This window comes from Biomphalaria glabrata, chromosome 1 (assembly GCF_947242115.1).
Source record: "Biomphalaria glabrata chromosome 1, xgBioGlab47.1, whole genome shotgun sequence".
Lineage (NCBI taxonomy): Eukaryota > Metazoa > Mollusca > Gastropoda > Planorbidae > Biomphalaria > Biomphalaria glabrata.
Genome location: NC_074711.1, coordinates 1,430,613 through 1,447,157, shown reverse-complemented (window position 1 = coordinate 1,447,157; position 16,545 = coordinate 1,430,613). Strand labels below are relative to the sequence as shown.

General features: G+C 35.2%; 1 protein-coding gene across 6 annotated transcripts in view; it reads right to left on the bottom strand.

The window, feature by feature from the left end:
- The window catches only part of LOC106051019 (ras GTPase-activating-like protein IQGAP1), a 52,228-nt gene that overhangs the window by 21,643 nt on the left and 14,040 nt on the right, over positions 1 to 16,545 (bottom strand). For all 6 annotated transcript variants that reach the window (XM_056042796.1, XM_056042442.1, XM_056042645.1 and 3 more), the window contains exons 4-17: positions 9,205 to 9,361; positions 8,700 to 8,777; positions 8,057 to 8,133; positions 7,834 to 7,901; positions 7,615 to 7,706; positions 6,180 to 6,201; positions 4,410 to 4,588; positions 2,920 to 3,010; positions 2,649 to 2,812; positions 2,059 to 2,146; positions 1,449 to 1,649; positions 1,131 to 1,294; positions 915 to 996; positions 647 to 810 (exon numbers count right to left, since the gene is read on the bottom strand). In XM_056042796.1, coding sequence (XP_055898771.1) covers positions 647 to 810; positions 915 to 996; positions 1,131 to 1,294; positions 1,449 to 1,649; positions 2,059 to 2,146; positions 2,649 to 2,812; positions 2,920 to 3,010; positions 4,410 to 4,588; positions 6,180 to 6,201; positions 7,615 to 7,706; positions 7,834 to 7,901; positions 8,057 to 8,133; positions 8,700 to 8,777; positions 9,205 to 9,361 — 1,627 coding nt within the window. The remainder of the gene's footprint in view (positions 1 to 646; positions 811 to 914; positions 997 to 1,130; positions 1,295 to 1,448; positions 1,650 to 2,058; positions 2,147 to 2,648; positions 2,813 to 2,919; positions 3,011 to 4,409; positions 4,589 to 6,179; positions 6,202 to 7,614; positions 7,707 to 7,833; positions 7,902 to 8,056; positions 8,134 to 8,699; positions 8,778 to 9,204; positions 9,362 to 16,545) is intronic.

The following is a 16,545-nucleotide window of genomic DNA, read 5'->3' as shown; positions in this document are numbered from 1 at the left end:
TGCCTAGTGTAAGGAGATGTCACATAACTTATATTTCTATTCATTGTTATGTATCAGAACTGACTATTTGTGGGTATATTACGTATGGCATTGATAGCCTTTGGTTCAATGAAATCTAGTCTAAGCGCCCTGTAGTATGTCAGCTGGGCACGTTTTAGTATCTTAGTTATTAATGACTATGTATTCAATTATTATATGTGTACTTGCTGTTGACTGTAAATAAATTCAAATTTTATACTCCTTCGTTGAGTGATACTTTGTAATATTAACGCATGTTAAGGTCTGCATGTGAGAATCATACCCTAGATTATCGACCCATGTGTATGTAGTAAAGAACTCAACCCCAGAGTTCCCTTACACCTCTCAAGCCCTCACTCAAATGGAGTTTGATGATGATGATGATGATCAGAGGACAGACATATACAAGACAGTATCAGAGGACAGACATATACAAGACAGTATCAGAGGACAGAAAAAAGAAAGTGTAGAGAACTGTGTTTGATGGTAACAATCAATCACGTTTCTGGCTCCCAGACACTAACTCAAGCTCCATGCCCCCCCCCCCCGAAACTCTAACCCTAATTCTTTTTTTTTTCTCTCTGTTAAAGCTGAAAGCTAAATTATTATAAAATCTACATCGGCTGACCTCGGCTTTTTTGTCTTTCTGTCTAGCCAAGAGAACTTGATAGTGGAATGCTTCCTCATCGTGAATGTCTCTGAGTTTGGCAGCAGGGAGCTGAAGTACTCGCACCGTCTCATTCTCATCTCCCTTGTCAATAGCCTCATTGATCAGAGAGATGGCCAGTATTCCTGGAATAAAGCATACACTGAGATTGGTGCTGATAGAATTTATCTATAAACTTGATCACACTAAACAAAACTGTAAGCTAAGCAAAGAAAATCATGTGACCTACTTTCATGTTCTTCATGGACCTGATCATGGACACTAACAATACTGGCCACTATTTCGGCATGGGTTAGGTATGGATTAGCTTGCTGAAGAATTGATAACAAAAACAATTTTCGTTTTAGTAGCATACACCTAATAAATATTTTTTAAGATAAAAATTTGAAACTGTTTTGAAAGTAAAATATATTTATAGAATCAATAAAAAAAATGAAACACTCACGTCTGCTTTATTTGATTTTTGAGTTGCCAGACTGGCCTGATATTTTTCGTCATTGTGCTCATCTAGATCTGTGATGTGAGCCGCGGGGTTAAGTAAAGCATTGAATGTTGCTTGAGGGTGGCCAACATCTATAGCTTTGTTGATGGCTACAACTGCCAGTATCACTGGAAGACAAACAATGGCAAAATTTCATACAGATCTTTAGCATTCAAAACTAGAAAACGAAGCAAGTTGGCATCACTGTTTTTAAATTTTAATGGAAACAACATTTGAAAGTTGGCAACTTTCTTCTTCCATGACCAAAACTGAAAGAGTTACCTAATAATGCAGGGTCAATTTCATCCAATTCCAGGTCTGCACCTTTCTCATCCTTCATATTTTTAAGTTCCTCCAGGTACAACTGGGAAGCCTCAGAATGGACAGTGGTCAGTTTGACAGCAGGATTTTGCAAAGCTTTCATCAACAAATCAGCATTTCCCTCATTTAAAGCTTTGTTCACTAAGAGAGCTGTCTGGACTCCTAAAAAATATGTTCAGAAATATAAGTATGTATGTTCACTAAAAGAGCTGTCTGGACTCCTAAAAAATATGTTCAGAATTATAAGTATGTATGTTCACTAAGAGAGCTGTCTGGACTCCTAAAGAATATGTTCAGAAATATAAGTATGTATGTTCACTAAGAGAGCTGTCTGGACTCCTAAAGAATATGTTCAGAAATATAAGTATGTATGTTTACCAAGAAAGCTGTTCTAAAAAAATATGTTTAGAAATATAAGTATGTATGTTCACTAAGAGAGCTGTTCTAAAACAAAAAATATGTTCAGAAATATAAGTATGTATGTTCACTAAGAGAGCTGTTCTAAAACAAAAAATATGTTCAGAAATCTGATTATCCTGACAATGCTTTGAGCTTTGATTTTCTGACTTACTTTGGTACTCCACATCAGCCTCAAGGTTTGATTCATTGACAGCTGCCTGCACTTCTTCTTTACTTAATGTGATATCAGCTTCCACACCCTACAGACAGACAAAAGTTGAAATGAGAGTCTTATTTGGAAAGAAAATATTTTAACTTTTCTAACTGGCATAATGTTATAGTAGAGCCCAAAAAATCATCACCTGATAATCCAGCAGTCCAGATAACTCTACCACACTATGACAGAGCAATAATATATTTGCTGTTAATTTTCTTATTGACAGCTTTATGCCTTCATAAAGTATTTTTTCTGAGGTCTTCTTATCAGTTAAATTCCAGTACACCCTGTTTTTATTTCTAAGTATTAAAGGCTTTATGTTTTCATAAGAAACTTTTCCTTAGTTTTAGGACTTTGGCAGTAAATTCTCTCTAGTTCTCTCAAGGAAGAAATATATACAATATATATACAATAACCACATAGTCTTGACATTTTCACAAACGTGGACACATTTCAGCCTACATTAGACAGATTTTTCTGAGCTCTACTGTACAAGAAATGAATGACAATATCATCAATCAACATTACAATTTGGCCACAAATACCTCTGATTTATCCATCCTTATTTGTGCCAGTTTGTCAAAGTAAAAGTCAATATTATCTGGCTGAACATTTTTGATCCCCAGAGCAGGAGACTGTAGAGCTGCCAACAAAGCTGATTTGTCATTACTAAGAAGGGCTAAGTGAATCTTGTTTAATGCTTGATTGGCTGAAACAAGGTCACAGACAAAGCTGGTTAGTATTTCATGATAACTTGTTTCTACTGAATAGACTGAAGCTAACAAGTTTCTTGTGTCACTGACATATAAAACTTACTATTCACTTTACTGATGTTGCCTTGTATCTCTGCCTGCGTCAACAGTTCATCATAAGCATCTACTTCATAGGTACTCTCTGGGTCAATACTCTGGGAGTAATGGATAGACTTAAAGATACATGATGTGGAGCTAGTTCAAAATGAAATTACTCATAAACCAAGCACAACATATCAATTTGTGGTGCATATCAAAGAAGTGTTGAACATATCTAAGGGTTAAAAATATCTAAGTGTTAAACACATCAAAGTGTTAAACACATCTAAGTGTTAAACATATCAAAGTGTTAAACATATGAAAGTGTTAAACACATCAAAGTGTTAAACATATGAAAGTGTTAAACATATCAAAGTGTTAAACATATGAAAGTGTTAAACATATCAAAGTGTTAAACACATCTAAGTGTTAAACACATCTAAGTGTTAAACACATCTAAGTGTTAAACATATCTAAGTGTTAAACACATCAGTGTTAAAAATATCTGTTAAACACATCAGTGTTAAACATATCTAAGTGTTAAACACATCAGTGTTAAACATATCTAAGTGTTAAACATATCTAAGTGTTAAACACATCTAAGTGTTAAACACATCTAAGTGTTAAACATATCTAAGTGTTAAACACATCTAAGTGTTAAACACATCAAAGTGTTAAACATATCTAAGTGTTAAACACATCTAAGTGTTGAACACATCAAAGTGTTAAAAAAAATATCTAAGTGTTAAACATGACTAAGTGTTGTTCCACCCACACTTTTGTCTTTGGAGAGTTCAACTTTATGGGCAGTATGAAAACTGAAAACATGATTGACTCAGTGCTAGCTGATAGATTAGCTAAAACCTTCAGATGAATTCATGCTCACAGTAAAGAGATTGAACTGAAAACATGATTGACTCAGTGCTAGCTGATAGATTAGATAAAACCTTCAGATGAATTCATACTTAAAGTAAAGAGATTTTTTCTAGACTTGCAAACTTTCAGCAATGTCTTAGTAAATTTTACTCAACAGGTTTTAAAAAAAAAAAGTTAATGAGGAAGAAGATGTATAGTTTTACACAACAGGTTTAAATTAAATTTTAACAGAAAAGTTAATAAGGTAGATGATGGTTCTAGAGATATTATTAATATAGTGTAGTATTGTCAAGCACAAATAATGAAATAAAATCACTGCACAGTTTACTAATATTTTAGTATGTTGCTTTATCTTTTTTTTTTTGAACCTTCATACTTGAGTAAAAACACCAGATCTAATATTTGGAGTAAAAACACTAGATCTAACATTTTTAACTTAGCTTACAGCCTGAACCACTAGATGTAATATTTTGAGTAAAAACACTAGATCTAACATTTTTAACTTAGCTTACAGCCTGAACCACTAGATCTAATATTTTGAGTAAAAACACTAGATCTAACATTTTTAACTTAGCTTACAGCCTGAACACTTAATCACTGGATCAGAAACAAGAAAGTTCTTACTCTCAAGTCACTTACTTTGTTCCGAGCATTTTCAGCTTTAATAGCTTTGGCTGCGTACAGAGCTTCCTGATATTCTTCTTGACTGGCTGAGTCTAAGTTGATCAACATGGCCGATGGGTTCTGCAACTTTGTGTACGTATCGGATGCCACCTGTTGGTCAATAGCTTCATTGATAGCAATGATTGCAGCATGAACTAGAAAACACAAATTGGCATCTCATTGGTTGGATTTATTTTTTTAAATAGGTATCTATTTTAGCAAAAGTGAAAGGTACAAAGATATTCTTTGAGAAATTTTCTATTAAAAAAAAACAATATGTGAAGATCCCAAAGATCTGCTTTAGACTACCTAGATAGCAAAAAGGGGAATGACTTTCTAGTATGATGGTTCCTGGGAAATGAAATATCCTGAACTGATAAATTCAAGAAATCAAGACTATTTTGAAAGCTAATTCGCTAACAAATAGTTAGCCTGATACTAAAGGAATCTGACCTATGCCTGGCAATGATAGAAACTTATAAATATTCTAAGACAATATAAATCAGGAGCACTAATCCAACAAATAGAAGAATACCAAATGTACAGAGTGGGCATTGCTATACGTCAAGCAATTAGATGTAAATATTAATACATTGTGAAAACTAAAGACTATATTATTTTTTACATTGGAAATAACACATTAATGGTAACAGATTTCATTTATTAAGTAACTAGCCTGACATTACCCGCGGCCTGCGGGTCCTAGTTTATGTTTACTAATCTAGTTGATTGGATTTAGATGTATGTTAAACTTAGCTAATGACTCTTTCAAGTTTTTCTCTTTCGCTACGAAAATAAAATTAGTTTAGCGAAAATGGGTTTACCCGAAGACGATACATTCATATCTATTAAAAACGAAAGGAGCGATACATGAATAGGATATAAAGTACAATTAAAACGGATTTACCCGATTTGTTAAATGAATGGTATTATAAGTAAGTCAGGACGTACTGAATTTGCAGATATATGGAACGAATTTATGTAAAAATGCTTTTGAAACACAAATTTGAAGGTTAATTTTATTAAATAATGAAATCAATAGACTATATTTTGTATTTTCATGTGTCAAAGTAAAAAACTATATGTGCAAAGTGCACTTCTTAAAAGTAGATATAGATCTAAATCCTTTCGATCTTTTCTCATGTCAACATTGTAACAAAGCCTAGATCCATAAAATACTATAGCTTTAATAGAGTCTGTCAACTTTTTTTTTTTTTTTGAGGGTCTTAAGTTTTTTTTAAAGCTACAATACATACACTAAGATCTAAGTTAGCACCCAAGGGAAATTTCTGACAAGTTTTATCAAGATTGGTCAAGCGGCTTTGATTTCTATTCATAACATACATACATACATACGCCTCACTTTCTACTTTATTAGTTGATTTGATTCAAACCAAAGAATAAAAGAATATGTTCAATGTATACAGAGGAAAAAATTAACATCTTTATAAATGTTGACAACCAGTCAATAAAAAAAAAGAAGATATTAAAGAATCAATGTAAGCACCCTAGAAAAGCTCCCAAAAGACATCATTTCATTGGGGACCCTTATACTGGGATAAGAAAAGAGCATTCGCACCAACTATGAAATAAAGCCAATAGCTTTTGCTTCAAGTAACATAAAGACAAACAGCAATACATCTCAAATATTCATATATGTACCAGTAGAACTAAAGAAATGGGTCACGTTCTAATTGAAAGCAGGGATGGATGGATGGAGTTTTTTAAACAGACAAAAAAACTTACGTGCTGCATCATCCACTGTTAACTGAAACAAACCAAAATTCCATAGTTAAATTTCATTCAGATCTACACAAAGCTATGTGATAAGTAAGAGAAAAAATGCAAAATCTACTCAACCTGTCAAATAATAATATTCCAGAAATAAAATATTTTAAATTTTGAATAGATAATATTATCATAGGCAATCTTTATTATCCTTGAGTAAATTTGTTTTAGGATTGATGATAATAATAATAATTATAGCTTTTTATATAGCGCTACTTTCATGCTTATAGCATGCTCAGAGCGCTTTGGTCCAATCTCATTTGTGGACCAGTGGGGGGGAGGGGGTATCTAGGAGTTGGTTTTCCGTGCTGCCTTTAGGCGCTCAGTAAATGCAACTCTGCCAGAGTCGGGTGTCGAACCTCGAGCCCCCTTCTAGGTAGCCAAGACAAGCCAAGTTTAAGCGCACTTAGCCTCTCGACCACGCTTCCCATGTGGAAGCAGATCTGCAACAGCTTGGGGTTAGAGTGTGGAGACGAAAGGCCCAGGAGAGATCTGAATGGAAGGATGAGTTGAAGCAGGCCAGAGCACTCCATGGGCTGTAGCGCCACTGGGATGGATGGATGGATGGAAATTTGTTTTAAAGTTGTGCGTTACACATAACAATGCATTATCAGAGCAAACAACACTGCCGATGCGAGCATGGTTAAACAGTAACAAGGTTTTTTTTTAGCTAACATTAAAAGATGGACAGTTTTCTTAGTAGCCTTAATCTTTGTTGTTCTTTTTTTTTTGTGTTGTTGTAATCTGCATTGCAGTGAAATACAAGTTATCATCTAACAGAGTTCCCAGGTACTTAAAAAGTTTGAACTGTTTCAATGAAACAATTTCAATATATTTCTTTTCCTTTCGGAACTTGATAATCATTTCTTTGGGGGGTTTTTTGACATTCAATATTTAAAAAAGATAATATAGCATAGCAAAGTACAAAAAAAAGACAAAGAAATCCTTCAAATGGACAACAATGACAACAAGAAGTTAATGTCAATAATAACATAGCACTCCTGCATGACTTATGATGAGGCTTTGTAAGTACATGTCTTCGTACTGAGTGTTATGCTATTTTATCTACATCAGGCATGTCAAATTCAAGAGCCATTAAATGTCATTTTGGGGCCCACATGGTAAGATCTATTTTTTTTTATTTGCTTTAAACTTTCAATAATTAGCTAATAGCTTTCAATTTGTACTGTTTTACAATCTGTGTGGGACTCACAACTAACAGAATACATATACTGTAGACAAAAAATAGCAAGCAGTAACTGAGAGAAAATCCATATTATCAGAGTAGTTGAACAGAACAACAGTATTTTCTGCACAAAAATGGGCCAGGAGGGCCTTGGCCTACACATTTGACATGCCTGATTTACATCATTGCTGTTGTGACTAGACTTACTTCATTGGCTAATATACCTCCAATTTTACTAAATGCTGGCATCTGGATACCATATTTATCAAGCTCCTTTCTCATTGCACTGATTTCTTCCTCTGGGGAGACATATATAGGTTAGTGACCGATATTGTAACAAAGACAATGCCAGCAATGATATCATACAGTTTGAATGGCCTAGGGTTCTCCATAAAGAATCTTTTAATGTTTTAACTAATTTCCTACCTGTAAATTTTATTTTCCCATATAAATCTTGTATCTGTGGTGCCAGGCCCAGCTTAAAAAGGAATAGACTGGGGATAGAAATTATTTTAACTGTAACAAAATATGCAGGTGATAGAAAGAATTTGAATTATAACTACCGATACCACAAAATCGACAGTAAAGAAACAGGTTTAAATGAGACTAGAACTCTCTACAACAACAGTTTGAAAGTCCTGTTACTTACCTTAGAGCATGGACACAGTAGACAGCACGAGGCATATTTTTCCTATCATAGATATCTGTCGTCTCTGGATAAAATATCTAAACCCAAAGAAGAGAAAAAAGAAATACTGATGTTGTAAAAAGGGGTCGCCGAGCATAAAAGGTTGAGAACCGCTGGTCTAACATATGAAACAGCCAACCAAAACGTTCTAACGGTTATTTTATCCAAATGTATCAGTCGGCTGAGCACCATTGGAAATCACTTTGACAAAAGGGGACAACATCCATGAATTTGAAAATCAATTTAGAAAAAAAAAAAAAAAAAATGTCAGTTGTTTTAATGTAAAACATCAATTGTGAACATTCTGATTGGCTGTTTTATCAACTGCAAAAGCTAAGTTTGTTTAAGATTCCAAGCCAAAATTTCTTTCTTATTCTGAAGGGCAGATTTCTTGAATATTATTTTGGCTGGTCATAAAAGAAAACAGTGCCCTTTCTGTGAACATCAGTAGGACGAATAGTTTGTCCTTTGTGGTTCCCAATATTTGTCTGTTCAGTTTAGTATTATTCCTTTATGAAACCCGGGATTAATTTAAATCTAGTTCCACCGTCTTTTCCATCACTCTCCAACAAAACATATAGTGATAAACGGATTGTTCACTTACAGTTGGCAAACCAATTTCCTCCATGGCTCTCAACCAATGATTGATATTATCTGTGTGACGAAAGTGAAGACCTCGGCTCTAGACAAGAATTTAAAAAAAAAACGTGAGGGAGGGGGACATAATCAACAAGAAAATTTGATAAATTTAACTCCAAATATTACAAATTAATCATCAATATTTATCAATAACTTTACTAATAGTTATCAATAATTTTATCAATAGTTGTCAATAGCTTTATCAATAGTCGTCAATATCAATAGTTATCAATAATTTTATCAATAGTTGTCAATAACTTTATCAATAGTTGACAATAACTTTATCAATAGTTGTCAATAACTCCATCAATAGTGATCAATAATATTATCAATAGTTGTCAATAACTTTATCAATAGTTGTCAATAGCTTTATCAATAGTTGTCAATAACTTTATCAATAGTTCTCCAAACTTGATTTAAAAAGAAAAAATATTTACAGCAATAAACCAATTTCTAAGAGAGTTAACTACCTTGTATCGAGTCTGCTCTTTGTCATAGATCTTCTTAAGTGGGGCAACATTAGGGGCAAAGAAATGAGCCAACTTGCCCAAATAGACACCATTTCTTAAACCTTCTTCTAGTTCTGTTGTTGTTGGCAGCTCTTCATTGATACAGGCTTCAATCCAGCTGAAAACACAAGATAAGATTATACAGGTTCAGCTGCAAGTTAAGATTATATAGGTTCAACACAAGATAAGATTATATAGGTTCAACACAAGATAAGATTATATAGGTTCAACACAAGATAAGATTATATAGGTTCAACACAAGATAAGATTATATAGGTTCAACACAAGATAAGACAAAACAAAAACTACCATTCAAAAAGATTCCATTTTTGGGGTATCTGGATGGTCTAGTGATTTATTATATTAATCTAGGCCTGCGTTGTCCTACAGAACAGAAGGGTTCATGGTGTGTGCTCTGAGCTGTTCACATTTTCTCGGTATATATCTATATATAAATACTCACTGAAGATTTTATAAGTAGTGTATTTATGTTGTCCAATATTTACATTGTGAGATGTACAATTAAAATAGAGCCATCGTTCGTCTAATAAAGCCTATAGGCTATTTGTGTCCAAGGTTTGTGCCCTGTTCAGGACCTTGTAAATTAGTTCCATATATTTAATTCACCATTTTCTCTCATTTAAAGTTTGGTACCTAGCCCTGCCTTTATATCATATATTATTTTCATACATGTAAAAAACAAGATATGATAAAATTATATAGATTCAACACAAGGCATGATAGGTTTGATAGATTGTACCAGGAAAAAGAAGAAGAGGCAGACAGAGAAAGCGATGGGAAGACAGCATAAAAGAATGGACATTGAAACAGGTTCTATCCAAGTCAAAAGACAGACAGGAATGGAGAAAGTCAACAAATCTTGTGTTGTGCCCCAACGGTCCAACAGACTAAGGGATAGGTGAAGTTGATGATAGGATTAAGTAGAATTCAAGACATGTTAGGATCATATTGCTAACATAATTAACGTCAGATTTGATCAATCATACAATCAATCATACAAAGGACAATGGCTTTCCCTAAATAGGAACTTCATGGAAAGAAACAGTAAAAATGAAAGGATGCTCAGTCAAATGTTCAAAATGCAAGAAAATAGAAGAATCTAAAGTAGAGAGTTAAATTCGTGATTGAAGACATTTAGTAAGCCAAGTATTTATTATTATTAATTAAAATTAAGTAAGTGATTATGAAAGCTATCGTATGTTGAACAATCAAACAATGAGTACACTGTGCTGAGAAAGAATCAGAACTTTCAATTATCAAATTAAATTATTGTAGAAAATATCAATGAAAATAGCATCATTGGATTTCAATCATTTAGTTCTAAAATGGAAACTGGTGTTTAGAGAATGCAACTAGCCCTCTCTTAAAAAAAACCTCTATACAAGCCTTAAGGCCAACTATTAATTAGCTGAGATTAGAGACTCCTCTTAATTAGCTACTATCACCATGCTTGACTGCAAAATGTATTTTCACAAGGCTCAGAACTCTTGTGATACCTTCACTGTAGTAATGCCCCATGTATTAATGCATTCAGCTCCCTAGAGCAGTGTATCCCAAAATATTTTTCTAAGGAACACATTGCACATTCTGAGTATTTATCAGAACACTTTGCTTTTTTTTTTTTTTTTAGAGAGATTAATTCATGTGGTGGCCTACGAGTTAATTATTCACAGTTTGGGAAACACTGCTCTAAAGGTGAATGGAAAGATGTATAGTCTATAGGTGTCGCCAGAAATTAATGAGGATGTCATGTGACAAGAAAAAAAAAAGCTTTACTTTGCTCGGGCACCCATTAGATCTTGGTGGAACTAGGGACATTTTAAAAACCCAAATAAAAACTCAAGCTCAACTGTTATTTTAAATTCAAATTTCCCTCCATTTATTGCAGGAGGGAACTAGCTAAGCCTTGGGTTTTAACTGATGAGAACCACTGAACAAGTTCACTAAAGCCTAAGCAACACACTAACACAAAGATTGTATCATAAGGAAAACAGGAGAAGAAAAGAAAAAGGGAGGGGGGCTAAGCTGTGTCTATAACAGGATATACTCAAGTGTACAACAATTCTTCAAACTAGAGTACATGTAGGGTTTGGAGAAATACAATGCTTTCATATTCATGTACTGTATATAGTGTGTGTACATGTACTGTTATATAGTGTGTGTACATGTGCTGTATATAATGTGTGTACATGTGCTGTATACAGTGTGTGTACATGTTCTGTATATAACATGTACATGTGTATATAGTGTGTGTACATGTACTGTATATAGTGTGTGTACATGTACTGTATATAGTGTGTGTACATGTACTGTATATAGTGTGTGTACATGTACTGTATATAGTGTGTGTACATGTACTGTATATAGTGCATTACAGTTGCATTTGAAGGTATATAGACTAAACTCAATTTTAATGTCACTGCTAACAAGGACAGCCTCTTCCAACCCCTGGCGCTATTATCAAACTATATAATTGCTTTGGTCTATAGTTGAATGTATTCTGAAGATGTCAATAGAAATGTATGTACTTGTTGTTCATTCCATTTTGTACACACCAGATGTTTCCGATGACAGATACCCCTACAGAGTTCTGTAATAGCTGGTAGTGGTGCTATTTTTAGGTGTAATCAATGACAAGTAATGGGCAATTTAATGAGGTCAGGTCCAATCAAATATACATGCAGGCCACATCTGGTCTCTGATGCAATCAATAGTTAATCACATGTGATGCTTAAATTGCTGCCACCCACAGACAGTGGTACTATTTCATTTATCCTCAATAGCTGCTACATTTTCTGCTACCCACAGACAGAGGTACTATTTCATTTATCCTCAATAGCTGCTACATTTTCTGCTACCCACAGACAGTGGTACTATTTCATTTATCCTCAATAGCTGCTACATTTTCTGCTACCCACAGACAGTGGTACTATTTCATTTATCCTCAATAGCTGCTACACACAGGCATGGTACTATTTCATTTAACCTCAATAGCTGCTACATTTGCTGCCACCCACAGACATGGCACTATTATTATTATAGCTTTTATATAGCGCTACGTTCAATCTCAGTTGGGGGGGGGGGGGGTATCTAGGAGTTAGTTTTCCGTGCTGCCTTTAGGGGCTCAGTAAACACAACTCTGGCCGAATCGGGTGTCGAACCTCGAGCCCCCTTCTAGGTAGCCAAGCCAAGTTCAAGCGCACTTGGCCTCTCGACCACATTTAATTTTATTTCTTTCATTTATCCACAATAGCTGCTAAATTTGCTGCTACCCACAGAGATGGTGGCCTACTATTTCATTTAACCACAATAGCTGCTACATTTGCTGCTACCCCCCCACAGAGATGGTAGCCTACTATTTCATTTATCCACAATAGCTGCTACATTTGCTGCTACCCACAGAGATGGTAGCCTACTATTTCATTTAACCACAATAGCTGCTACATTTGCTGCTACCCCCCCACAGAGATGGTAGCCTACTATTTCATTTATCCACAATAGCTGCTACATTTGCTGCTACCCCCCCCCACAGAGATGGTAGCCTACTATTTCATTTAACCACAATAGCTGCTACATTTGCTGCTACCCCCACAGAGATGGTAGCCTACTATTTCATTTAATCACAAAAGCTGCTACATTCGCTGCTACCCCACAGACATATTACTAAGGATGCTGATACCATTCTAAAGTTTAGATATAAAGAACTTCCTGGGTAGTCTAGTCTTTATGTTTACCAACCAATCCACACCTTCTCCTGCACATTCCCAGCATGTACAACACCAACAATACTAAAAACAAACAGAAGGATTCAGACTACATTGTAAGGACCAACTCATTTTGACTTGTATCACTTTGTTTTTTCACGTTGAGCATTGGGTCAACGAGTAATACCATTATCTTATCTTATATAATACAGACGTTACTTAAAAAAAGAAGATGATTACGTCCTACGCGTCATGCATCTAGTCATGCATATTAACCAATGACTTAAATTCTGCCAAGTCACTGGTTTTCCTGGCTAGCTCATTAGCTTTGAATGGTTGAAGGCAGTAAGTGGACAACACTATAGACTCTATACCGCCACAGAAAAAAAAAAAACTTAACTGACCAGCCCCGTAAAGCCAATGATACAAAGCCTACACAGTAATGACCCAGTGCACAAGTTTATTTTTTTAAGCCACTCCCACGATTTTTTTTTTCTACTACACTCTCACGTAGGGAAACTGGGCTATTTATAGAAAACAGTCTGTTGATATTTCCTACCGTGTTATCGTGACAAGAGGTTTACACTACCCAATAGTACTGCTGTTGTTGCCTGTTGGGCGCATGTCCTCTATTGTTGTTTTGTACCCAGAAACCTCCATTCGTAGGCCTTTTACGCGTAACCTGTAAGCCGCAGGTCTAGATTAATATCTACAATGGACTACTAGATCTACTTTTTATCAAATATAGAGATGCCAGAGTTTAAGGTTTTCAGAGGCCACCCATTTAAAAAAAAAGAGAGCTGAAAAAATGAATGCGCATTCACAATCAAAGATTTGACAAGGACATGAAGTGCGAACTTCTCAAGTACATTCTAAAACTCTCACGCTCATTTGTTTGGAAGTGGGACTTCCCGCCATATTGCTCCCAGCGAGCCGACGTTATTGGTTGTTTGTGTCAAATACACACAATTTATTTGGCGTGTTAACGTCGCACAACAAATGTCGTCTGCTAACACGGCGCGGTATGCAGTTATCATTTGATTTTTATTATACGATGGTCATGATGTGAAAAGTTCATTTATGAAAAAAAAAAAAAAAACTATGGACAATACCAATCTAGATCTAATCTATAAATAACCAAAAGTGACTTCCTAATTTTTATGAAAGACAAAACTTTCTATATTTAGTCATGTTTAGCTGCTGGTGGGCGGGGTTATATTCCCCAATGAATCACGGGAAGCGTTCGTTGGTCCATATTTCCAAAACATTAAAGAGCAGTTGATAACCGAGTGAATTAACAAACAACATTAAACTGTCTTTGACAGAGTGACAGTTTGCCCCGTTTAAAGTTGTTTGTTGTTGTTTTACTGAAAAATTTACAGTAACCTAAAAATAGCCTTTTAAATAATCGATCAATGTGTATGACAAATGTGAAGTGATTAAAATCTACACACATACAAATAGACCGACGTATTTATGTTGAGAGTACTTATCTAGATGTAGATAAATTCAAACTTAGGCTAGCCCTAGCACATCAAAAACATAAACCCAAAACCCAGAAACGATTGTGCAAGACATTCATCAGACAAATGATCTCCTACTCATGGCTGCCTGGTCGTGAGGTTTGCGCGCTGGACTGTCGTTCGGATTTATCGATGGTCGAGGGTTCAAATCCTGCCCGCTCCCATCCCCCGTCGTCCTGCGGGAGGTTTGGACTAGGAAGTAAACTATCTTCAACTCTGAAGGAACATCCGAAACATGTAAAACATTTTACAAGCATTTTTTTTTTACTCATGACTAGACAATGACATACCCAAAAAAACAATAATAAAAAATAATAATGAAATAATAAAAAATAATAATAAAATAAAAAATAATAATAATAAAATAATAATAAAAATAATTTTTAAAAATACCTCTTTTATACATATAGCGATTCGTGTTCTCTTTAAACCTAATAAATGTTAGATTTTTTATAATGGACTCCTTTCTTTTCCCGCCCCCTCCCACGAAAAAGAATGCTGGTTAAGCAAAATGTATAAATCTACTAGACTTTATAATATTACGATATATATAGGCCTTTAAATCTACACTTAGAAGACCATGCGCAAAATGTTCCTGGACATTGATTTATCAAACTCTTGAATGAATAATGCATAGTCCAGAGACTAGGTTTTTGTAAAGACAGTGTTAATGTTGTTGCCAATTGCGATGTATTTGAAATTAAACTGACTGATACTTTGGAGCCCTGAGTTGTGAGGTTCTTTAAGTTCGTTGTGCCGTTTGAAGAGAGCCTGGATAGTAGGAGAGACGTAACAATATAATATCTAAGTCTATGGACTAATGCCTACAGGCGGAAATACCCGAAGACGTAGAGGCCGTTCAAGATAAATATTTTCTAGCTTTCTAGACAAATTTAAATTTACTTATTGTTCTTTGAAAAATTATAACAATCAAAACTAGTCTTTGCCCAGTTTGGCCAACGAGCGGGTCATTCTTTTCGTAACTAACTTTTAGTGTCTTTTGGTCCTTGAAAATGGGTCACGGGTCACGTGTTTACTTGATTGAGCACGCGTCACTTCCTGCCTTATCGTACTGAAGACACTTCCTAACCAATCATAAGTGATCAATATCTATTGAATGAACTTTATAACCAATCATAGGTGATCAATATCTATTGAATGAACTTTATAACCAATCATAGGTGATCAATATCTATCATTCAAATTTGTCAAATCTGGCTTTTTTTAAAGCCGCTTCGCCCGCCTTAATCCAGACAGAATATAAGTCATACCCCAAGCCTCTTAAAGAAGTCCTGACTCCTCCTACATTCATTGAAGTGACCATTCATACATCCACTGGATCTATAAGAGGTGACCATTCATACATCCACTGGATCTGTAAGATGTGACCATTCATACATCCACTGGATCTATAAGAGGTGACCATTCATACATCCACTGGATCTATAAGAGGTGACCATTCATACATCCACTGGATCTGTAAGATGTGACCATTCATACATCCACTGGATCTATAAGAGGTGACCATTCATACATCCACTGGATCTATAAGAGGTGACCATTCATACATCCACTGGATCTGTAAGAGGTGACCATTCATACATCCACTGGATCTGTAAGAGGTGACCATTCATACATCCACTGGATCTGTAAGAGGCGACCATTCATACATCCACTGGATCTGTAAGAATTGACCATTCATACATCCACTGGATCTGTAAGAGTTGACCATTCATACATCCACGAGTTACTGAGTCTATTTCGTTAGACTTGAGCCTGATCGCGGCTTTAGACACAGTCTGGTTCCTGAATCTCCTGCGACTCTCAATCCCAATGACTTCCTGAAATACTACGACTCCCTTAGACTTCTTAAGCCTACGATTTCCAGTTATTCCCGGCCCCCCTGGATTCCTGTTAGTCCTATCATCTTGGTGTGATTGACAGCTGTTTCATGTGATTAGAAACGCCAATTAGTCCTATCACTAGATCGTGGAAGAACCCATTGTCGATTTCGTGACTGGAGGAAGGAATCGCTACATCGGCGATACCGGTTG